The sequence below is a fragment of the Hemiscyllium ocellatum genome, chromosome 4 (genome assembly GCF_020745735.1).
Source record: "Hemiscyllium ocellatum isolate sHemOce1 chromosome 4, sHemOce1.pat.X.cur, whole genome shotgun sequence".
NCBI classification, from domain to species: Eukaryota; Metazoa; Chordata; class Chondrichthyes; order Orectolobiformes; family Hemiscylliidae; genus Hemiscyllium; species Hemiscyllium ocellatum.
In genome coordinates, this window is record NC_083404.1 from 87409417 (window position 1) to 87434597 (window position 25181).

At 40.8% G+C, this 25181-nt stretch overlaps 1 protein-coding gene across 1 annotated transcript in view; it reads left to right on the forward strand.

The window, feature by feature from the left end:
- The window catches only part of greb1l (GREB1 like retinoic acid receptor coactivator), a 135827-nt gene that overhangs the window by 22300 nt on the left and 88346 nt on the right, over positions 1–25181 (forward strand). Inside the window, exons 3-9 of the mRNA XM_060824035.1 lie at positions 4128–4304; positions 6451–6627; positions 7798–7944; positions 9625–9756; positions 14985–15143; positions 20055–20171; positions 22066–22203. Of these exons, the coding sequence (XP_060680018.1) occupies positions 4128–4304; positions 6451–6627; positions 7798–7944; positions 9625–9756; positions 14985–15143; positions 20055–20171; positions 22066–22203 (1047 nt within the window). The remainder of the gene's footprint in view (positions 1–4127; positions 4305–6450; positions 6628–7797; positions 7945–9624; positions 9757–14984; positions 15144–20054; positions 20172–22065; positions 22204–25181) is intronic.

Sequence of the window (25181 nt, forward strand, 5' to 3'; positions counted from 1 at the left end):
ACTTTAAAATGCATACAGGTGGATAAATCCCTAGGACCTGATCAGCTGTACCCTAGAACTTTGTAGGAAGATGGGCTCTTACTGAAATATTTGTATCCTCAGTAGCCACCGGTGAGATGCTGGAAGATGGCTAACGTGGTGCCACTATTTAAGAAAGGTGGTAAGGAAAAGCTAGGGAACTACAGACAGGTGAGCCTGACATCAGTGGTGAGCAAATTGTTGGAGGGGATTCTGAGGTACATGCATTTGGAAAGGCAGGGACTGATTAGAGATAGTCAACATAACTTTTTGTGTGGGAAATAGTGTCTCACAAACTTGATTGAGTTTTTTGAAGAAGTGATGAAGAGCTTTGATGAAAGCAGAGTGATGGGCTTCAATAAGGCATTTGACAAGGTTCCTCATGATGGACTGGTTAGCAAGGTTAGTTCACATGGAATACAAGGAGAAATAGCCATATGGATATAGAACTGGCTTGAAGGTAGAAGATAGAGGATAGTGGTGAAGAGTTGCTTTTCACATTGGAGGACTGTTACCAGCAGTGTGCCATAAGGATTGGTGCTGCGTCCACTGTTTTTCATCTTTTACGTAAATGATTTTGATTTGAATATAGGAGATATGGTTAATAAGTTTGCAGATGACACCAAAATTGGAGGTGAAGTGAACAGCAAAGAAGGTTACCTCAGAGTTCAACAGGATCCTGATCAGGTGGGCCAATGGGCTGAGGAGTGGCTATTGAAGTTTAATTTAGATGAGGTGCTGCATTTTGGAAAGACAAATCAGTGCAGGACTTATACACTTAATTGTGAAGTCCTGGGTAGTGTTGCTGAACAATGGAACCTTGGACTGCAGGTTCTTAGTTCTTTGAAAGTGGAGTGGCGGGTACACAGGATAATGAAGAAAGCGTTTGTATGCTTGCCTTTATTGGCCAGTGCATTGAGTATAAGGTTTAGGAGGTCATAATGCAGCTGTACAGCACTTTGGTTAGGGCACTTCTGAAATACTGCATTCAATTCTAGTCTTCCTGCTATAGGGAGGATGTTGTGAAACTTGAAAGGGTTCAGAAAGATTTGTAAGGATGCTGCCAGGGTTGGAGGGTTTGAGCTATAGAGGCAGGCTGAATAAACTGGGGCTATTTTCCCTGGAGCGTAGGATGCTGAGGGGAGACCTTATAAAGGTTTACAAAATCATGAGGGGCATGGATAGGGTGAATAGCCAAGGTCTTTTCCCAAGTGTAGGGGGGTTCAAAACTAGCGGCATAGATTTAGGGGAAAAATTTAAAAGGGACGTAAGGGGCAACGTTTTCACACAAAGAGTGGTGCGTGTATGAAATGAGCTGCCAGAGGAAGTGGTGGAGGCTGGTACAATTACAACATTTGAAAGGCACCTAGATGGGTATATGAATAGAAATGGTTTAGAAGGATAGGACTAGATTAATTTGGGATATCTGGTCAGCATGGATGTGTTGGACAAAAGGGGTTGTTTCCATTGCTGTACAGCTCTATGACTTTATAACTCTAAGAAGAAAGGTACAATGGATGCGAAGAAGTTGGAGAGAGGGAAAGAGTCCAGTGTTAGTTAGAAAAAAGAAACCATAATGAAGATGAAACAAAGACCGAAATAAAGATGGTGGAAAGCAAAAGTGAAGACAAGAGAAAGAGGATCATTGAAAATTTTAAAATAACAAATTTTAAAATAAAGGAACATAGAAGCGAAGGAGGAAATGAAATAAATTTTAGGAGAAGAAAAAGTTCAAACTTGTGAAGCTGAAAAGAGAAACAAAGGAATGTGAACCATGAGAGAAAATAGAGACATTTTTGAAAAATCTACCACTGTTCAACTGAATGAATGTCAGAAATTCAGATTAACTCTGTGGTGCCCAGCCTGGTTGAGAACTGTTGAATCACGTAACTTTGTTCAAATTTATCAGCAAAACTTGCAATTAACATGAGCCATGCTGATGGCCTTAATGTTCCTATTATAATTTTGTTGGCAGTTGTACCAACGTGATGGTGTTAAACTTGTGTAAACACATCATTGTAATACGTGTGTTTGAATATGTATATTTGTAAACCATGCAAAGTTAATCTTGGAACAACTCTAAAAGGACATTTTCATCATAACCGTTGAATATATGTAATAAAGGACTTAAGTTAGGATTCAACCAATGTTTAAGAATTGCTACTTTTAATATGCAATCATCAGAATACCCTATCTGTGTGATTTTGATTCAGCACCTCAGATTATGTTGTTAATATTTGGGTGATCTTTGCTGTTTTTGATCTACATATCAGTGTGACTGAATCTTCCTGTCCCATGATTCAATGAGAGGGAATATTGGAGAACTGCACTATTTGTCATACACCTAATTCTTATTGCAGATAAAGAGTCTTAGCAAAGGAGGTAATGAAAACAAGAACTGAAAGCTTCAGCAAGTGAAGTTAGAGATTCCTGAGGAAAAAGGAAAACAGTTTAGGAAAATCAGCCAAAGGCAAAGAAGATATTTTTTCTTTTTTTTTCATGTGTGTATCAATTTTATATCCAATATGATGTTTTGTAAGAAAAAAATGACCGGATACCTAAGCATAAACTACAAAGCCTTACTCCCACATTAAAGGTGAGAAGTACTAAAAAGTTCCACTCCATAATCAGCTGCTTTGTTTAGGAAAAAACAACCAAGCACCTAACATATTTAATACTGTCAACATAGAGGAAGTCACAGACTTCGCAGGACTGGTTGAAATGTTTAATTCTCTGTCTTCTAAAGCAGAACAGTCAATGCCAGTGATATCTGAGACTTCAGCAATCTTTCTCACCAGAGAATGGGCTAAAAATGTCCAACTTTAAAAGCACCTTAAGGGAGATAATCTAAATATGACTCCATGTGAGCTAAACCAATGTTCACAGATCCAAGACAGAGTCAAGAAGAAGGCATTATGTGGTTTAAGCATCCAGGATACTGCAAAAAGAGAGACTATCCCTTCCCGTTAGAAAGTGATTGTCTGATCCAGAAATCAAGCATACTACAAGGAAGAAACTATGTACTTCAACAGAGCAGCTGTCTTCCAGGACAGAAGCTTGGGAGATTAAGAATTCTGTAAATAACGTCATAGACCACCAACAATGTCTGCAAAGAACAATGTCCTCTTGACAGCATTTCCAAGACATGTCAAGAAATCAGCAAGTTTTAAAACTGTTGGATGTTTGAAAAAAAGGACATTCACAACTTTTAATGTGTGAAGAATATAATCTATTATCATTCTGTGTGTTTTTGATTAGCTCAGTTGACTGGTTGGCTGGTTTGCAACTCAGACTGATGCCAACAGGGTGGGTTCAATTCCTGCACACGATGAGATTGCCATGAAGGACCCTGTCTCCCACCCTCTCCCCTTACCTGAGGAATGGTGTCCCTCAGGTTAAACCACCACCAGTCATTTATCTGTGATGAATGTGTTATGTTATGGTCTAGTAACTTTACCTTTGTTTTATTATTGATTGATTTATCTAAGAAGAGAGGATCTACTTTCATCTAATATAGTGTGAATATGCTTAAGACATAATAGAATGAGAGAACTGGTGATGGACATGTGACTGAAGAATTATTTGTGTTTAGTTTAATTGTATAAATATGGGGAGAGAATTTAATGGTGCCTGGCTAATTAAAATAAACCTCTCTCATATAATTATGGACTTGAATTCTGTTTCAATGAAGTTATTGTTTGGAGTATAACATCATATGTAGAACAGGTCACATAAAGATGGCAGATTCATTTGATGAACCAGCTGGATTTCCAACAATTGATAGTAGTTTCATGGTAACCATTACTGAGATTTATTTTATATTCCAAATTTTATTAACTGAATTGAAATTTCACAGTGGCCTTGGTGGGATTTGAAACTTCTGCCCTGAGCATTATGCTTGGCCTCTGGATTAATAGAGCCACTACATTATTGTTAACCCGATAAGCACACAAATATATTAACACCCAACACTTAAAGCTATTTCAAAGCAAAGTCATTTTTTTCATTTCCTAAGGAACATTTTAAAATATATTTGTTGATTTGTTTTGAAACATTGTTCAAATAAGTCACATCGTTTATCAATTAATAATGTTTTTTCTTTGATTTAGGTTTCTGCCAAGCTGGCAAAGACCTGCGTCTAGTATCACTCTCCACTGAACAAATTGACATTCCACCAGGGTTTGTGCTGGTAGGAGCCAAGTCTCCAAATCTCCCTGAGCACATTCTAATCTGCGCAGTAGATAAACGCTTTCTGCCAGATGACAATGGAAAGAATGCACTTTTAGGTGAGTATAACCTTATTTCTGACAGCAAGTTATTTGGTAGTGAGACAGCACATTTTTCAGTTAAACAGCAGATTTCTTCTGAATGTGTGTTTGCATTTGTATAAATGTCTACAAACAGGATGATGCCACAATCAGCCAGAGAGTGGCCAATGATTTAAAAATTTAGGCTGGTACCCAATTCTCATTTAAAGTAGTCCTTTAAATTTCCAAATAGGAGACTTGCCCCATTTCTTATGATCAAAGGGGCATGTCTGTCGGTATTTTGGACTTTTGATGATAAACTTTCTGCTAATCTTTCACTGCTGGCACATCTATCAAAGCAGAGAGCTCTCTATGAAAGCTAATGCTCATCATGCCCACTCCTATGTTGCATTCAACCTATCTGAGTAAATAATAATGGAACTGTTTGAATGCAGGTGACAGAAATTGTAGAATTACCACAGATTTAATGTTGAACGTGTTTCACACAGTATACTTGATTGTACTCTACTGCATAATTGGGGAATATTCCAATTATGGATCACATTGTAGCAAATTAAATACATTTAGCTGAAAATTGATTGTATGGTATAATTTGTCATTAATAGAAAATTATTTTCCAATTAAGTCAGTCACTGTTCAATAACTTTTACTGGTGATTCGATATACTGCTCTATATTTTCATATATTTGAATTATTATGTGGTGAATTGAGTCTTGTTCATTGTGTGTATGTTGTATACTTTCCTTGGACACACTTGCCATAGGGAAGAACATTAAGTTCTGACCAGACAGACTAAAGTTACACTGGAGAACCAACATCATTCTCAACTGGAACTTCTTAGACAGAACTTAACTGAGCCTGGAGTAAGCATGAAGTGGGCTGACAGAATTAGGTGGGAGTACTGCCTTGAATACTAGGATTCAAGAAACCTGGCCTTCATTAGGTTTGGGGCAGAGAGGAATCAATATGTGAGTGCCACTTGCTGATGGCAGAATATTAGTTTGGCTCATCAATGAGCCACTCAGCATCAGCCAATCTTGTGCCTCCAGAACCTGTTTGTAGCTTGGGAATTTAACAGGACCACCATCCCTCCCAAAGCCAGCTCAGCAAGCCCCTATCTGCTTTGATAGATGTGGCAGCAGCTAGTCATCTCTCACAGTTGGACACTTAGTGCTCACTCATTTATGAACATTGGGAGGGAAAGGGCTGCTAAAATCAGCCCCCTGTCCTTGACTCCACTCCCTTCTGCCAATACCCTCACATCTCACCTGTACCCGGTGGATACAATGTTAATCCTTGGTCCGAGCCTTAAGAACATCACAAGAGGCAGCCACCACTCCCCGTAATGCTGCTGACAATGGAAAACTTCCAGCCGCTGATCGGCAAACTCTTTGGGGAATTTCTGCCCAGTTGTGCGTGATTTTGTGGAAGGTCCATATTGACTAGAAAAATTCCTGAGGGAACATAACTAGCTTCTGATCTCGTCTTTGGATAGGATACAGGCTCATCAGGACTGATCTGAGGAGAAATTTCTTTACCCAGAGATCATGTGGAATTTTCTTCCACAGAAAAAGGTTGAGGCCAAAACATTGACTGTTTTCAAGAAGGAGTTAGATATGATTCTTAAGATTGAAGGTGTCAAAGGGTATAGAGTAAAAGCACGAACATCACGAGTTGAAGGGTCAGCTGTGATCATCTTGAATGGTGGAGCAGGCTCAAAGGGCCAAATGGTTTACTCTTGCCCCCATTTTCTATGTCCTTTGTAGCTGGGAGTTGAACTACTAACTGCAGAATTCCTAATCTCTGAATTGCACTTTTAGCCTTGGTAGTTGTATGACTGGTCCAGTCAATGGTTACACCAGAATATTGATAGTTGGGCATTCAGTGATGGAAATTCCATTGACTATCAAGGGATGGTGACGAGATTCTGTTTTATTGGGAATAGTCATTGCCTGGCATTGATGTTGCACAAATCTCCACACTTTCTCTGGTTCCTTATTTTGTAGTAATCAGGTTGACGTGAAGCACCACAGTTAGCCATATAAGCCATGGGGATTCTGAAAAGGTTCAAAACAAGCAGTGTTTTTCTTCCTGAAGCTTAAGTCATATCCATATAAGTCAGCATGCTCACAATCTGTTCTTACGTCTGTTCCCATGACGACAGGTTTCTCGGGGAACTGCATTGGCTGTGGAGAGAAAGGATTTCGGTATTTCACTGAGTTTTCCAATCACATCAACTTAAAGCTGACAACCCAGCCGAAGAAGCAGAAGCACTTAAAATATTACCTGGTCAAAAACTCTCAAGGTATTTTCTCCAAAGGACCACTGATTTGCTGGAAAGGTAATTATACTGAGTACATAACCTGGTGCATTCTAGCAGCTTAGCCACTTGTCCTGTATTGAACAATGATTTTCAGATAGTTTTTTTGGATTTATTTTACTGCCTCTGAATAACTTGTCAGTTACTTTGGTGCTATCTTATATTATTCTGAATAAGCTGTACAGTAAAAATAGAATGGAAAAGATATACTCAAAGACTCCTTAAAGAGTCTTTAAAAAGTGAATTATTTAAACAATGGCACTTAGCAGAAAAATAAGGACTATCTCCTGCAAATGGACAAGAAGATTTCTTCTGTTATTTGTAGCAAGTGGCAATGATATGAGAGGTAGCAAGTTATTTTTGAAACAAACTAAATTGCTTTGCCTTAGAGCCAAGTTCAAGTCCTACCTGCTCCAGAGGCATGTCGTAATAACTCTGAACAGTTCATTGCAAAATGTCCAAACTACTTTGAATTGCCTTTCATTGCAGTATCTGAATCTTGAATTTTGAATTGTGTGGAGATTTTCAGTTTATCATACCTCTTAATAATGAAATGAAGGTTTGAATCCAGCCCAAAAGAATGAACAAAATTGTTCATTCTTGAATGGCCGTAAAGATCCGAAGCAAAATGACACTGGTGTAAACTGTACTCCTGAAATTCAGCCAGAAATTTTGGATGTGGCTGACATATACCAGAGTTCGACTGTAAAAGTCTCTGGCTTAATTCTTCTTAGTGTTGTGTTGAAGAGGTGTCCATTCTTCTACCAACAGCTCGATGTAAATAAATGAGTTGGATTGGAATGAAGGTGCCTCGCCTAAATTCTTCTGTCATGTAAGAATGGACATCATTATTTAAAAGACACTGTTTGCCAAAATTAATTCATTAAAGGTGAAAATTGTTGAAGGGACACAACTGAACTTAGAGAGTTAGAGGGGACTTTTGACCTGACTTTGGAATGTACTGTATGTATTAACATTTATTTTTGCTGTTTCATTAACGTGATAAAGAACCTTTAGAGATATGTGTTGGCAAACGATAGAACTGGGTGTAGAAACTGACTGTGCTTCAGATTGTGTCCAGTGTGAGGCCTTGCTTTTATTTTAAAATGTGTAGCACATGCATAGCCATGAAATGCCAGTAAGTCCGACACTGATTTAAAAATAATACCACTTCCTTTGAAATGTTATTAGAGTGCCGGACTCGTCAGTCGCCTAGCAGTTATTCATCTGCACTACCCTCTACCAAGTCGGTTGCTGCAGTTGTGGGTGCGCCTTCTCCAAATATAGACACTGTGTCATCCAGTGGTTATGGCACTACTGTCGCTAGTTCTCAGACAGGTAGGTTTTTACAGTTGCTGAGTACATGGATTCAAAATCTGATGTGCAATGTGAAACATTTGAAATTATTAACTTGATATATAAGTGGTGTCATTTTCTCTTCACCTTGACAATGTAGACATTGTGTTATCTGTGACACAACATAAATGAAAGCAGTACAGTGTGAAGTAATAAGCTGGATTTTTTTTCACACAAGGGGAAGGTTCCCTTTAAATACATTGAAATCTGCACACTGACTTGTCACAGTGGGTAGGACTCCTGCTTTTTGGGAATCTGTTCTAATTTGCATGGGGAAATATTAATGATTTGGCACAACAGAGTGGCTTCTCATTGGGAACATGAGATTTGTATGTTTACAATATTCTTTCATCTCCTTTTCCTTGGGTTTCTGAGAAGGGAACAAACTAAATCCACATCCAATCACTTCTACACTGCTTTCAAAGTGATCAGGAAGAACTTTGTCCAAGAATAAACGAAGCTAACTATGTCCTTTTCAGTTATGTCCCTGCACGAAACTCGGTCTTCACTCAGCTTTTTCTGATAGTATTGTGGCTAAGATTAAAGTCTAATTTGTAAAAAATCATTGGACAAACCTTGTATCTTCGTACAGAAGGGTCAAACTACCTAAAGACTGCTACTGTCTTTCTAGTTCTGTCCTCCATTCTCAGAAATACACTGGCTTATGTTGGAATATAGGTTGACAGTTTCTGCATGGAACTGTAACTCAATGCCCATTCTTAGTGAGTTTACCTTAAAGATGCACAGAGCAGCTATAGTGCCCAAATAGCACTTTTAGCCAAGATCAGCTCCATCAATAGTGACCAAGAGGGAAATGGGAACTGATTTATTTTTCCCAGGCCAGTATGGTTCATTTCTAAAGTTAGAACTCTTCTTAACCCTAGTAGGAGTTCCTTTAACATAGTGTAGCAGGGGCTCTGTTATTATGATCCTTGGCAAAAGTTTATTGATATTTGATATTTATGGAATGAGGAAGAGAAACATTAACTAGCATGAAGGAAAGGTGGAGAGACAAAGAAATAACAGCATAGATAAAAGTAAAGTTGTACCGTCATGTAAAATTGGTGGTGATATAAAATGTAATTGTGTGTGTTGTGTGAAAGGCACATTTATTGAATGATTTTATTTTACTTAATTTTGTTTTATTTAAATGTTGTAGTAGAACTAGGTCCAGTCAACTTGGAGGGTTTGGTAAGTGTCTTGTTAGAAATAGCTGAACTTACTACAGTGTGAGCAACTTGTGACTGCAAATAATTTCAACAAAGTTCTGCATTATATTAGCTATTATACTTATCAGCAGACATCTGAACAAGCTGTTTATTTTCTATAGTTACTTAATTATCAATTCACTGGCATAGTGGCTAAAAATATCCCAAATCATATATTTTTTTTTAAACAACAGCTGGAAGTTTATTAGAAATGTTTTATTTTCTTACGTTTCTTCTAATATTTCAATGTCACTTAAGTTTTTGTGATTTGGTGTTATTGAAGGTACAGATCCTGATCATAAATTTAAGTGGTATGAGCAGATTAATGATTAAAAAAAAGGCTGCATTATCAAGTTGGGGGCCTGAATGTTACAAGTATTCAATTTTATAAAACTCTTAGCTGTACTGTGAAATAATTAAAGTTGTTTAAAATATAATACTCCATACATTACAGAGTCAACATTTAATCTGTGTCCAGTATCATCTGCTGCCAATTACCCAGGATGCCAAGACCTGTCCAGGAATGGCAACATAGCAAAACCTCTGGCTGTCACCATGCAACACCTTGGGAAACCTCCAGTAACAGGTTAGTTTTTTTTTTCTCTGTTGTTCTATAACTGTGGAATTTTTTTTAGGAAAACTTGCTAAGGTACACCATCTTGCTTGCTAAAGGACCCTAACATTGGTGGTTTTGGACTGGCATGGGGAGGGGAAGGGAGGGTTTCTGAAAGCTATTGAAGATCACTCATTCAGTTTAACTTGTCTTTTTGCGAATCTTAAATCACTTGGCACTTCCTCAAACAGTTGACTTAACTACCGGCTTATATGTTTGGAGTTAGTCACACAATAATCTTTCATATATCTGTTCATTGAAATCACTACTTAGCTGAAGTTTTTGTTTTGTTTCTTGTAATTCTTTGATCTGTTTTCTTTGTTGCTGCATTACCACTGGAATGAAATGAAGGCATTTATTATTTACTCTTTCTTCTCCACTCTCAGCCTTTCCTTCTTCATGCACACTGCTGAGTTTAAAAGTCCAGGCATGACATCCTCTTATCTCTACTTATTCATTTACTTCATTTTCCCTTCAATTGTTTTCAGACATGGTGGTACGTTAAGCTATAGAATAAATGTTATAGGTTGTATCTCCTGCGTAGAGCTGTGCTCAGTGAGAGTGCCTGATTGGCAAAGCTCCCAATTTTCCCCAATTTAAATGTATTCCCTATAAATAAATATTGTAATTGGTCAAACCCCTTCATCTGGCTTTCTCAGTAACAAGATAGATCCCAACAGTTCAAGAAAGATATAAAGGATTCAGAAAGGGTGCACAGAAGCTTCATTGTGATGTTACCAGGGATGAGTTATTTGAAAAGTTGTTCTGCTTGGAACAGAGAAAGCTAAGAGGTGACTTATTAGAGGAAGGTGATGAGAGATTTTGGTAGAATACTTAGTGAAATGCTACTTATGCTGATAATTGGATGAATATCATCGATTTTATTATCACAGGAACATGATCCAGATTTGGGGGGGGGGGGGGGGGAGGGTGTAAGAATTGTTTGATTGAGAGTTGCCAGGATGTGGAATACAGATGAAAGAATGGAAGCTCATTTCATAAATAATTTCATTATATTAATTCTAGAGGCATTAAGGATGAGGAACTTAGAGTTACAGACAAAAACAGAGATGTTGTACCAAGACTGTCAGCATTTTCAAAGAGCCTAAGACCATAAGGCATAGGAGCAGAAATTATAGGCCATTTGGCCCACAAGTCTGCTGACCATTCAATCATGGTTGATAATTTCTCAACCCCATTCTCCCACCTTCTTCCTGTAACCCTTGATTCCGTTAACAGTCAGGAATCTAAGTTAACTCTACTGAATGATCTGGCTTCCACAGCCTTCTGTGGCAATGTATTCCATAGATTCACTCCTCTCTGGCTGAAGAAGTTTGTTCTCATCTCCATTCTAAAGAGTCTTCCCTTTGCTCTAAGGCTGTACCATCCGGTCCTGGTGTCTCCTGCTAATGGAAACATCTTCCCAACATCCACTCTATCCAAGCCTTTCAGTATTATGTAAGTTTCAATTAAATCTCCCTCCACCCCATCCTTCTAAACTCCATCAGGTATAGATCCTGAGTCCTCAAACGTTCCTCATATGTTAAGCCTTTCATTCCTGGGATCATTCTCTTGAAACCTCTCTGGATTCATTCCAGGGCCAGTACATCATTCTTGAGAGATGGGGCCCAAAATTGCTCAACAAGCATAATGTGCTAAATGCCCTCTTTTTAAGGTGTAAGTTGTTAGAATTCTAAATATCTTAGGATTTAACCATGTACTTGGTGATGAACAGTTTCCTTGAACCATTTCAATAGATGGAGACATCCACTGTGCTGTTTGGAAGAGAGATCCAGGATTTTGACCTAGTGACAGTGAAGAAATGGCAGTATTGTTCGAAGTCAGGATTGGGTGTGACTAGGAGGGGAACTTAAAGATGGTGTTGTTCCTACAAATCTGTTACTGCTGAAAATGTGTTGCTGGAAAAGTGCAGCAGGTCAAGCAGCATCCAAGGAGCAGGAGAATCGATGTTTCGGGCATGAGTCCTTCTTCAGGAATGAGGAGAGTGTACCAAGCAGGCTAAGATAAAAGGGAGGGAGGAGGGACTTGGGGGAGGGGCGTTGGAAATGCAATAGGTGGAAGGAGGTTAAGGTGAGGGTGATAGGCCAGAGTGGAGGTGGGGGCGGAGAGGTCAGGAAGAAGATTGCAGGTTAGGAAGGTGGTGCTGAGTTCGAGGGTTGGGACTGAGACAAGGTGGGGGGAGGGGAAATGAGGAAACTGGAGAAATCTGAGTTCATCCCTTGTGGTTGGAGGGTTCCTAGGCGGAAGATGAGGCGCTCTTCCTCCAGCCGTTGTGTTGCTATGGTCTGGCAATGGAGGAGTCCAAGAACCAGCATGTCCTTGGTGGGGTGGGAGGGGGAGTTGAAGTGTTGAGCCACGGGGTGATTGGGTTGGCTGTTCCGGGTGTCCCAGTGGTGTTCTCTGAAACATTCTGCAAGTAGGCGACCTGTCTCCCCAATATAGAGGAGGCCACATCGGGTGCAGCGGATGCAATAAGTGATGTGTGTGGAGGTGCAGGTGAATTTGTGGCGGATATGGAAGGATCCCTTGGGGCCTTGGAGGGAAGTAAGGGGGGAGGTGTGGGAGCAAGTTTTGCATTTCTTGCGGTTGCAGGGGAAGGTACCGGGAGTGGAGGTTGGGTTGGTGGGGGGTGTGGACCTGCCGAGGGAGTCACGGAGGGAGTGGTCTTTTCGGAATCAACACGGACATTTACTATAAACCGACCGACTCCCACAGCTACCTAGACTCCTCCCACCCTGTCCCCTGTAAAAACGCCATCCCATATTCCCAATTCCTTCGTCTCCGCTGCATCTGCTCCCAGGAGCTCCAGTTCCAATACCGAACAACCCAGATGGCCTCCTTCTTCAAAGACTGCAATTTCCCCCCAGAGTGATCAACGATGCTCTTCACCGCATCTCCTCCACTTCCCGCTCCCCTGCCCTTGAGCCCTGCCCCTCCAATCGCCACCAGGACAGAACCCCACTGGTCCTCACCTACCACCTCACCAACCTCCATATACATATCATTCCGTCGTAATTTCCACCATCTCCAAACGGACCCCACCACCAGGGATATATTTCCCTCCCCTACCCTATCAACGTTCCGAAAAGACCACTCCTTCTGTGACGCCCTCGTCAGGTCCACACCCCCCACCAACCCAACCTCCACTCCCGGTACCTTCCCCTGCAACTGCAAGAAATGCAAAACTTGCGCCCACACCTCACCCCTTACTTCCCTCCAATGCCCCAAGGGATCCTTCCATATCCGCCACAAATTCACCTGCACCTCCACACACATCATTTACTGCATCCGCTGCACCCGATGTGGCCTCCTCTATAATGGGGAGACAGGCCGCCTACTTGCGGAATGTTTCAGAGAACACCTCTAGGACACCCGGAACAACCAACCCAACCACCCCGTGGCTCAACACTTCAACTCCCCCTCCCACTCCACCAAGGACATGCTGGTTCTTGGACTCCTCAATTGCCAGATCATAGCAACATGACGGCTGGAGGAAGAGCACCTCATCTTCTGCCTAGGAACCCTCCAACCACAAGGGATGAACTTAGATTTCTCCAGTTTCCTCATTTCCCCTCCCCCCACCTTGTCTCAGTCCCAACCCTCGAACTCAGGACCACCTTCCTAACCTGCAATCTTCTTCCTGACATCTCCGCCCCCACCCCCCACTCCGGCCTATCATCCTCACCTTAACCTCCTTCCACCTATCGCACTTGCAACTCTCCTCCCCCAAGCCTCTCCTCCTTACCTTTTATCTTAGCCTGCTTGGCACACTCTCCTCATTCCTGAAGAAGGGCTCATGCCCGAAATGTCAATTCTTCTGCTCCTTGGATGCTGCCTGACCTGCTGCGCTTTTCCAGCAACACATTTTCAGCTCTGTTCTCCAGCATCTGCCGTCCTCACTTTCTCCTATAAATCTAATACACTTGTACTTAGAGGTAATAGGGGTTGAGAGATTGGAATGTGATGTAGAAGAGCTTTGGTGTGTTACTGCAATGTATCTTATAGATGGTTCACATTGCTGTCACTCTGTGTTGGTGGTGAAGGGAGTGAATGTTGAAGGTGGTGGTTGAACTGCCAATCAAATATAATGCTGTGTTCTGTATATTGTCAAGCTTTTTCTGTGTTGTACAAACTGCACTCATCTAGTCCACTCAAGTGGCAAGAATTTTATCACTGTCCTGAATTTGCTATCTAGATGGTGTACAGATTTCAGGGAGTATCTCAGGAGGTAACTTACTCATCTCAGAGATAGTGAGAACTGTAGGTGCTGGAGGGTCAGAGTGGATAAAGAGTTGAGCTGGAAAAAACACAGCCAGTAAGGCAACATCAGAGGAGAAGGGGAGTCGATGTTTCAGATCGTTCCATTGAAATCGTTCCCATGCACATACCCATCCCAGGGATAAACTCCACCCCCATTCCCAACTTCTACTCAACACTAAGTCCCAGCCCCCCCAGAGCTCCCCCTCACTGACGATGAACAGTCAGTCCTCAGCAAAGGACTCACTTTCATTGAGAGAGTCCTGATGAAAGGTTCTGGCCTGAAATGTTGACTCCCCTTCTCCTCTGTTGTTACCTAGCCTGCTGTGCTTTTTCCAGCTCAACTATTTATCCATTCAAGTGACTCACCTCAGAATTCTTAGCCATTGCATTTACATAGTATTCAATGATGGTAAATTCCATTGAATGTCAAGGGTTAGATTCTCTCCTGTTTTGGAGATGGTCATTGCCTGACAGTTGTCTGTCACAAATGTTACTTAGGGAATATTAACTTAAAGAATTTTAGCAAACTGGGAATTTACTTTTCATTTCACAGAAATAAAATTTAATTATGAGTGAGATTTGTGTAACATTTTCATATCCTTCATCATACTGAGGTTCCAAAAATACTTTCCTCATTAGTTGCCACCCACCACATAAATTATTAGTACATAAATTATTTTAGCAGGCATGTCCAGAAAAAAACCCACAAAATTAAATATTAATGATAGTAAAACAGAACAAAGGAAAAACCCCAGTTTAACATCAGGTCAGCATATCGATGATATTTAAAAAAACTTGGTTGAATGGTGTGGTAATTTAAACATTTATTAATATTAATTATAGATTAATTTGGTACAACCTTCTTTAAAATATATAATGTCAACTTTTCTTTCATAAGTCCTGATTTATGTCTTATCTAGCTGCCTGTACAAATGGCCAGTCACTTGGATCTGTGCGAATTAATGGTAATACCAATAGTAACAGCAATGGTGGAAAATCCAATCTGTTCAGTGCTTCTTCACCTCGGCTTCAAACCCTTTCAACTTCATCAAGTCCTGGCTTGACCTCAGGAGATAACAGTAAGAGCATTTTCTAATCCTTTTGCTTTTGTTTTTATAATAATAGATCAAAGACTTTGTGCTTGAGCTAAACCATTAAATCAATAATAACTTTTTTTTTCACAAAATAAGCTTCATGTGCATTGTGGATGTATGTGATCATATCCAAACCACTCGTGATACAGTCATTCAGCTTCAATTACATCCTTCATTGTCATATAGTTAAGTGTGCTCTCAAATCAGGGATACAATCTGACACTTCCAATATTTCAAAGGAAATTTATAATTGTAAGATGGAATATTTTCAATGTGAAGTAATTCATTACAGGGAGGTGATGACTTAGTGGCTATTGTCACAAGACTAATAACGCAGAGATCCAGTTAATGTTCCAAGGGCCCAGGTTCACATCTCACTGTTGGAGATAGTGGAATTCAGATCCGGTGAGAGCAAACAAGAAATGTGGAATTAAAAGTCTAATAAAACCCTTGTCATAAAAGCTCACCTTGTTCACTAATGTCCTTTGAGAAGGGAAATCTGCCATCCCTACTTGGTTAGGCCTGCATGTGACTCCAAATCACATCACAGTGGTTAGCTCTGTTCTGATCTGTCTTAGCAAGTCAAACAGTTGTGTCAAGTACAAGAAAGGAAATAAGGAAGGAAACCAGAATGACCATTTGACATTAGCCGCAGGCATTAAAGCTGACAAAAGCAAACACAACCCGGTCAAAGATGCAAAGTCCTCTTTACTAACATCTGGGGGCTACTGCCAAAATGGAAGAGCTAAGTCATGGACAAGTAAAGCCACAATCTGACATGATTACACATAGATATACGCACACAATCATGTCTTACAAATAGTATTCCAGACAGCACTGTCACCATCCCTGGGTATGTCCAGTCACAATTATTGGTAGTGGTAGGAGTGACCACTGCACCGTATCTGAACAAAATGCTGTCACATTGAGCATGTTGCAGAGACCATTCCCTTCACAATTCCCTCGTTAGATCCACGTCCCCCCACCAGCCTACACACCATTCCTGGCACCTTCCCCACCAACCGCAGGAAGTGCAAACCTGCGCCCACTCCTCCCCCTCACCTCTGTCCAAGGCCCCAAAGGATCCTTCCACATCCGACAGAAATTTACCTGTACCTCCACCAGTGTCATCTATGTGTTCGTTGCACCCAGTGTGGTCGCCTCTACATTGGGGAGACAGAATGCCAACTTGCGGATTGCTTCAGAGAACACCTCTGGGACACCCACACAAACCAACCCCACTGCCCTGTGGCTGAATACTTCATCTCCCCATCCCACTCTGCCAAGCTCTTGCAGGTCGCCTGGAGGAAGGATGCCTGGAGGAAGGATTCCGCCTTGGGACCCTGCAGCCACAACCAATGTGGATTTCACCAGTGTCCTCATTTCTCCTTCCCCACAAATTATCCCAGTCCCAAGCCTCCAACTCGGCACCGCCCTCCTGACCTTTCCTATCTATCCACTCCAGCCTCCTCTCCAACCTGCTATCTTCTCCCCCACCTTCATCTACCTATCGCATTCTCAGCTACCTTCCCTCCACAATCCCACTCCTCTTCCATTTAACTCTTGGCACCCCATCCCACAAGCTTATGCCGGAAACATCAAATCTCCTGCTCCTCAGATGCTATCTGACTTGCTGTGCTTTTCCAACACCACACTCTGAACTTTGATCTCCAGCATGTGCAGTCCTCACTTTCTTCACATTGAGCATGCTCTCCATCATGTTGCGTGGAATTATCAAAGTGCGAAATAGGATAGACTTGACCAGATCTAGCAACTCATGATTGGGCATGTATGAAGCAAAATGGGCCAAAAGCAGCAGCAGAGTTCTACTCCAATGCAATCTGCAACTTCATGGTCCAGTATATCTCCCACTCAAGCATTACCATCAAGCAAGGGATCAACCCTGGTTCAGTGGAGAGTGCAGGAGGTCATGCCAGGTTCAACACCGAGCATACATAAAAATGAGGTGTCAACCTCGTGAAGGTGCAAAGCAAGACTAGGTGCATGCTAAACAGCATAAGCAGCAAGTGATAGACAGGGATAAGTGATTCCACAACCAATGGATTAGATCTAAACTTTGCAGTCCTGCCTATTTAGTCGTAAATCATTGTGGACAATTAATGAAGTTGTTGGAGGAGGATTGATGGGAGCTTAGCACATCAGCTAAGAATGAAGCAATTACAACAAACTTTAACCAGAAGTATCAAGTGTTTATCCATCTTGGCCTTCTGCAAAGGCCCCCAGCTTCAAAGATGGCAGTCTTGTGCTAATTTTATTCACTCCACTTGATATCACGAAAGTGCTGCCTCACAACGCCTGTAGACCCGGGTTCAATTCCCGACTCAGGCGACTGACTGTGTGGAGTTTGCACGTTCTCCCCGTGTCTGCGTGGGTTTCCTCCGGGTGCTCCGGTTTCCTCCCACAGTCACAAAGATGTGCGGGTCAGGTGAATTGGCCAAGCTAAATTGCCCGTAGTGTTAGGTAAGGGGTAAATGTAGGGGTATGGGTGGGTTGCGCTTCGGCGGGTCGGTGTGGACTTGTTGGGCCGAAGGGCCTGTTTCCACACTGTAAGTCTAATCTAATCTAAAAAAAAATGCTTGGAAAATTGGATACTACAAAGGCTGTCTGCTCTGACAACATTCCAGCATCAGTACAGAAGACCTGTGCTCCAGAAGTTAGCTAACCAAGCTAACACTGACATCTCCCTAACAATGTGGAAGATTCCCAAGGTATGTCCTGTACACAAATCCAACCCAGCCAGTTACAACTTCTCAATTAGCATTAAATTGATGCAAGTACTATAATTATGATATCAAATAGCACTTGCTTAGATATAACCTTCTCCCTGACCCTCAGTTTACATCCTGCTACTGTCACACAGCACCTCATCAGGACCTTAGTACAAACATAGACAGAAGAGCTGAATTCCAGTGGTGAGGTGAGAATGACTGGTCTTGACATTAAGGTGGCACAGTGGTTAGCACTGCTGCCTCACAGTGCCAGAGACCCGGGTTCAATTCCCGCCTCAGGCAGTTGACTGTGTGGAGTTTGCACATTCTCCCCGTGTCTGCGTGGGTTTCCTCCGGGTGCTAAATTGTCCATAGTGTTAGGGGAATGGGTCTGGTTGGGTCGGTGTGGACTTGTTGAGCTGAAGGGCCTGTTTCCATGCTGTAAGTAATCTAATCTAAGGCTGGATTTGACTAAGTGTGGCAGCAAGTATTCCTAGCCAAAGTGGAGGCAATGGGATCCAGGAAGAAAGCCCTACTGTTTGGAGTCAAATCTAATACAAAGGGAATTGGTTGTGGTTGTTGGAGGTCAGTTATCACAGCTCCAGGACATCTTTGCAGTTCCTCCAGGGAACCTTGGCCCCATCATCTTCAGTTGCTTGAATAATTACCTTTCCTCTATTATGGGGTCAGAAGTGCGGATGTTTACAAATGATTGCACAACGTTCAGCACCATTCATGATACTGAAGCAGTAAATGTCTAAATACAACAACACGTGGACAGTATCCATGCTTAGACTAACAAATGGTAAATAATGTTTACGGCACACAAATGTCAGGCAATGACCATCTGCAACAAGAGAGAAACTTGCCGTTACCCCTTGACTTTCAGGGGCATAGGCATTACTGAATGCCCCACTATCAACATCCTGAGAGTTATCACTGACCACAAAACTAAAAGAACAGGTCAAAAGCTAGAAACCTGCACCGAGTAACTCATCTCCTGATTCCCAAAACCTGTTCCCTATCTAGGGAGAAGTCGTGAGTGATGGAATACTCCTCACTTGCCTAGATGGATTTAGCTCCAACAACACTCAAGAAGCTTGATACTGTCCAGGGTAAAGCAGCCCCTTTGATTAGCACCACATCCATAAACCTTCACTCCCTCCACCCCCAACACTAGTGGCAGCAGTGTGTACCATCTGCAAGATGCACTACAGAAATTTACCAAGGTTCCCGAGACTGCATCTTCCAAACCAATGACCATTATGGTTTAGAAGGGCCAGGGCAGCCCATTACTTACGCAAAGAAATAGGACAGTTTATGAATCCCTAGCAAGAGTGTGGGTTCTTCCCCTTGAAGTACATAACTATGATCATGTCAAGTATATGACATGAAAACTTGCTGTTTGTTCCAGCCATCCATTTTCGTAATTATCCTCTGTTTGAACTTCCTCCCATGTTCTCTCATTTATTTATCTTTGTAGCTGTCTATTTCCTTCTTTTTTTATTTACTTCAGCCACTCTCTGTGGTAACATTCTTTTGGTAAAGAAACTTCTACATTTATGGAAATTATGGGCGAGTACCTTATATTGATGGCCTGCAGTTATATTGATGTCCACAAGAGTAAACAGTCCCTCTGCATGCAATCATTGAAACCTTTTGTCATCTTGAAGATCTTTATTAAGTCACCCTTCAGGCTCTTTTTTTTGAAGAGTCTTAGCCTGTTGATCATTTCCTGATATGTATAGACAATCATTTTTCATACTATTCTCATAAACTTTCTCTGCATCTTCTCCAATGCCTTGGTACCCTTTTTGTAACATGACAACCAGAACTGCATGCAGAACACTAGGTACAGTCTAACCAACGGCAAATAGAGTTTTCTCACCTTTTCAGTTTTATCCCTCCAGTAATAACCCCTTTGGTTTGCTTTTCAAATGGCCTTGCTGGTCCCTGTGCACAGATATGTTTGCCTTATGCATTTATTCCCCATTCTTCCTCCCTGTGAATTTTCTTAGGTTTTCTGAACAGTCGGACTAGCTGTATTGATTAATTTTATCACCGTTTTCAACTTCATCACAGTACGTCTAAAAGTATTATGTACTGGAAGTTAAATATTTGTTTATTCCTTAAAAAAGATTAAAGTCCTTTCTTTCATTATTTACAGTCATTATGACAAGCTCTGGGCCACCTAAGAAACGTCATCGTGGCTGGTCACCTGGGTCCCCCATATCTGCACCTGCAGTAGCCCCAGTTCCAGCTGTGCAGCCAGTGACAAGATCTGGTAAGATATGCATAAAAACCCATCAGCTTAACTAATGACCTCTTCCATTGCTGCTTCTTGCATAACCAACTAGATAAGAACATAAGCCACAGGAGCAAAAGTAGGCCATTCAGCCCATTGACTCTATTCGATCATTCAATGAGATCATTGCTGGTCTGATAATCCTCAACTTCACTTTTCTGCCTCTTCCGTATTACCCTTGTTCTGGTTAAAGATCTGTCTATCTTAGCTTTGAATATATTTAACAATCCAACCTCATCACCCCTCTTTCATAAAAAATTGCACAGATTCACTGCCCTCTGAGAAGAAATTCTTCCACATCTCCTCTTTAATGTGTGACCCCTTATTCTAAAGTTATGCCCAATGGTCCTAGACTCATCCATGAAGAAACCAACCTTTCCACATCTGCTCTGTCCCTAAGAATCTTGTATTTTTCAATAAGCTTGCTTCATTCTTTTATATTCCAATCACTACAGATCCAACTTACTCAACCTTTCCTCATAAGCCAGTCTGTCCATACTGTATCAGCCTCCAATGCCAATATATCTTTCCTCAGATAAGGGATCCAAATATGTTCACGGTATTCCATCTATAGACTGACTAGTCTTTGTATGGTTTTGGCAAAACACCCTACTTTTTTCTGCCATTCTTTCTGAAAGGCCAACATTTCATTTGCTTTCCCTATTACTCCCTAAACTTGAATGCTGGCTTTTTTTTCGTGGTATGTGGATGAAGATTCCCAAATCTCTCTGTTCTTCAGCTTTCTGCAGACTTCCTCCATTTTAATAATATTCAGCTCTTCTATTCTTCCTGTCAATGTGCATACCTTCACATTTCCCACATTATATTGGACCTGCTAAGTTTTTGCCCACTTGCTTAACCTGTCTGTATTTCTTTGCGGACTCTTCATGCCATCCTCACCACTTGCATTCCCATCTATTTGTGTCATTCACACATTTGACAATAGTATGTTCAATTTCCTCATCTGAGTCATTAATATATGTTGTAAATAATTATGGCCCCAGCAATGATCTCTGCGATTCTCCACTAGTTGCAGGTTGCCATCTTGAAAATGCCCCTTATCCCATAATTAATGTATCCTTTCAACCTATATGTCCCTTGTGACATCATCTGAAAGTACACCATCAGGTTCATCAGATACTCTGATGATACTCACCTCACTGCCACTTCTCTCAATCTGTCTCAATTTGTTACAGTGCTCGATGAATAGAAATGTCCACTTGTCCAATGTTCCAACTTCCACTCTAAATAGCTGATCTAAAATTCTGTTACCAATAACCCAACATCCTTCCAGTCTTGTTCACCCAGCATACCTTGCTCTCTGACCCAGCCTGACTGAGGTTGTGAGGTTAAAGACATGATGGATCAATTGTAATTTTAACACTGTGAAATGTGGGCAACCAGACAACACTAAGATGTAGTTCCATGTTAAACTATTGAACTTGCCATAGAGCCAGCCTTGTTCACTATTTCAAGATATCTTGGAGCAAATTTAACCCGCCTGGTTTACACTGTCAGCTGCCATGCTGGTCCAATCACTGATACCTCAGAAGGACACATGTACATGACATTTTTCAGTTTACTCCTCTAAAAGCACTATGCTTTAATGATGTGTATGTTTATAATTGTGCGACACGGTGGCAAATTGAGACAAGCATTGACCTCTGAGAAGAAGTCTTGCTGGTAGACAATATGTGTGACCTAGAGCCTATTAGTATACTTTGATAGTACCACATGCTATCATGGCTTGTAAACATTTTCAATTGGGTATCATGTTCCAGAAAACATTTTACTTTGGTGATATATTCTTTTTAACATGAGCTTTTCCAGCAACATTAAAACTGCTTTATTTCATTACTGTTTATCTGCATAGATGCTTTGCTCCCCATGCCTGTTCCTCAGTCAATCGTAGCCGGAGTTTTGCAGCCACAAGCCATCCCTGCAGGGGAAACTGTTATCATCCCTGAAAACTTATTAAGCAGTTCTGGAGTGAGACCTGTTATTCTGATAGGTATGTAACTTTCATGCAATTCTTGATCTAACATTTACAAAATCATTGCTTAATTATTCCTCAATAGAAATTTCATGTCAAGGTTTGTGTTTTAAAATATTTTAATTAAGTTAAAATAAGATGGGCTGCATTGTATTTTAATGAAGGGATACTTATTAAGTTTATACAAGCATCATGAAGCATTACCTGCTTATCATATTTCTGATTGTAATATACAAGATTCTGAAGGAATTGTGTAGAAGCAGAGAGATTATTTATGTTGGTCAAGGAATCTAAACATGAAGCAAAGTCTTGGTGAAAGGTTTTGATAATTTAGGACTAAGATGAGAAACTATTTTGTTCAAACAGTTTTAAATCTAAGAGGTTGGGGATACTACATCATTGAATCCTTTAAGGCTGAGCCAGCTTTTGATCTTGAGGGAAGTAGGAACAGGCGGGAAATTGGAATTGATGGTTGGCCATTATCCTGTCAAATGCTGGAGCAGTCTCATTTGGTCATATGGTCTATTTATGCTACTATTTCTTTTTCTCAGGGTCCTATAATCCATTGTATCACTCAATATAAAAACTGTAAAACTATTAGTATCATGTTCCCTTTACAACGACCTTGCTGAATGAAGGTTATTGATTTTTTTTGATTTAATGAAAACAAACACATCACTTATGCTACAGTAATTCAAAATTTATCTCTGCTATCTGAAAAAAAATTGCAAAGATGTGCTGTTTCGGTGGATTAGTTATGCCAAATTGCCCATAGTATCCAAGGATGTGCAGACTAGGTGGATTAGCCATGGGATATCAGGGTTACAGGGATAGGGTTGGGGGCTCAATCTGGATATTCTTTGGAGGATTGGTGTGGATCGATGGGCCGAATGGCTTGCTTCCACACTGTAGAGATTCTTTGATTTCTCTGTGTTTGATTTCAGGACATGTATATTCCACTGTGTGATCTGGTTCTTTGGGTATTAGACTTTAATATATTAGCAAGTTTTGAGAAAATTTGTAGCTCAGGTTAAGGTTCTGGATTTGATTTGCACGCTGAACTGGAAGGTTCGTTTTCAGATGTTTCATCACCATATTAGGTAACATCAGTGAGCCTGATGGCATGGCCCGCTTTCTATTTGTGTTTAGGTTTCCTTGGGTTGGTGATGTCCTTTCCTGTGGTGATTCATTTCCTGTTCTTTTTCTCAGAGAGTGGTAAATGGGGGTCCAAGTCAATGTATTTGGCCCTATACAGACAACAAACAAAACTAATGTTATTTACAAAATACCTTGCAAGAACTATAACAAACACTACACTGGACAAACAGGCAGAAACCTAGCCACCAGAATTCATGAACATCAACTAGCCACAAAAAGACATAACTCACACTCACTAGTATCCTTACATACAGATGAGGAAGGACACCACTTCGACTGGGGCAACACGTCCATTCTAGGACAAGCCAAACAGAGACACACATGAGAATTCCTAGAAGCATGGCATTCCAACCAGAACTCTATCAACAAACACATTGACTTGGGCCCCATTTACCAGCCCCTGAGAAAAGAACAGGAAATGACATCACCAACCCAAGGAAACCTAAACATATAAATAGAAAGTGGGCTGTGCCACTAGTGCTTCATCTGGAGGCTCATTGATGATGTTACCTAGTATGGTGATGAATTGTCTGAAAACACAAACCTTCTAGCTCAACGAGCAAACTTACCTCCAGAACTTTAATGTATATTTTAAGAAATTATTTTCTACCTTCTTCTTCAAAGGATAGTACATGTTTGGCCAAAACAATACATGATTTTAGCCTGCTTGTGTGACATATGCTCTATTTGTTATAAAAATGGATACAGGGTCAAGTTATAATTTGTGAAGAGTCATTTCACATATTTCTTTGTCTACTATGGTTTAACAACTTATAAATAACCAAATTTGTGAACTTAAAGTTGACCTTGTCTCATGAGGATGAAAGTCAGTCTTGTGGAGGATTGGAATTGCTCAAGTGAAAAATGGTGTTTAGTTCTTATAACATGGAATCTCATTGTAATACCTTTGTATATCTGGATTTTGTTTGGTTGTTGCTAATTGTAAGTGATAGCTACGCGTCAAAGTGAAGTTACTGATCACAACCAAGGACAGCAACCTTGACTTACCTTATTTCCATTCTACCTTAGCCACTGTGCTGACTGAAATTAAATATAATTCCCTTGGAATAGGGATTAATGCAGGGGCTATCTGATCGCCACACCTCAGTAGCACTTAGCCCATTTACCTCATGAAGGTGGCAATTCTTCTATTGTTTTAATGACAGAAAAGTTCTTCTGGAGTTTAATGTATAAGAATCAAAACATTTCAACTTGATATAATCTATGTTTTTGTGATATAATTTCTACTTTTAAGAACTGGATTTTAAGTATGGACATATGGAAATATTTGATTGAGAAACTGGTGTACAACCCTGAAGTAGTTACAATTAATACAGACTTGGAGAGATGTATTGGAAGGAAAAGCTATATTACATTGTTGGGATGATGGTAAAAGATATCCACACTGAAGATTGCTGTTCTGCAGATACCAGTTTATTTCAAAAGAGCTTGGATAATTTTTTTGAACTTGGAATGTAAACGAGAAAGGTTTCAATTATTAGATTACTTACAGTGTGGAGACATGCCCTTCGGCCCAACAAGTCCACACCAACCCTCCAATGAGCAACCCACCCAGACCCATTCCCCTACATTTATCCCCTTACTTAACACTACAGGCAATTTAGCATGGCCAATTCACCTAACCTGCACAATTTTGGAATGTGGGAGGAAACTGGAGCACCCGGAGGAAACCCACGCAGACACAGGGAGAATGTGCAAACTCCACACAGATAGTTGCCTGAGATGGGAATTGAACCCAGGTCTCTGGCGCTCTGAGGCAGCAGTGCTAATCAGTGTGCTGCCCAAAATTATTGAAGTAGATTTTCCAGATCAAAGGA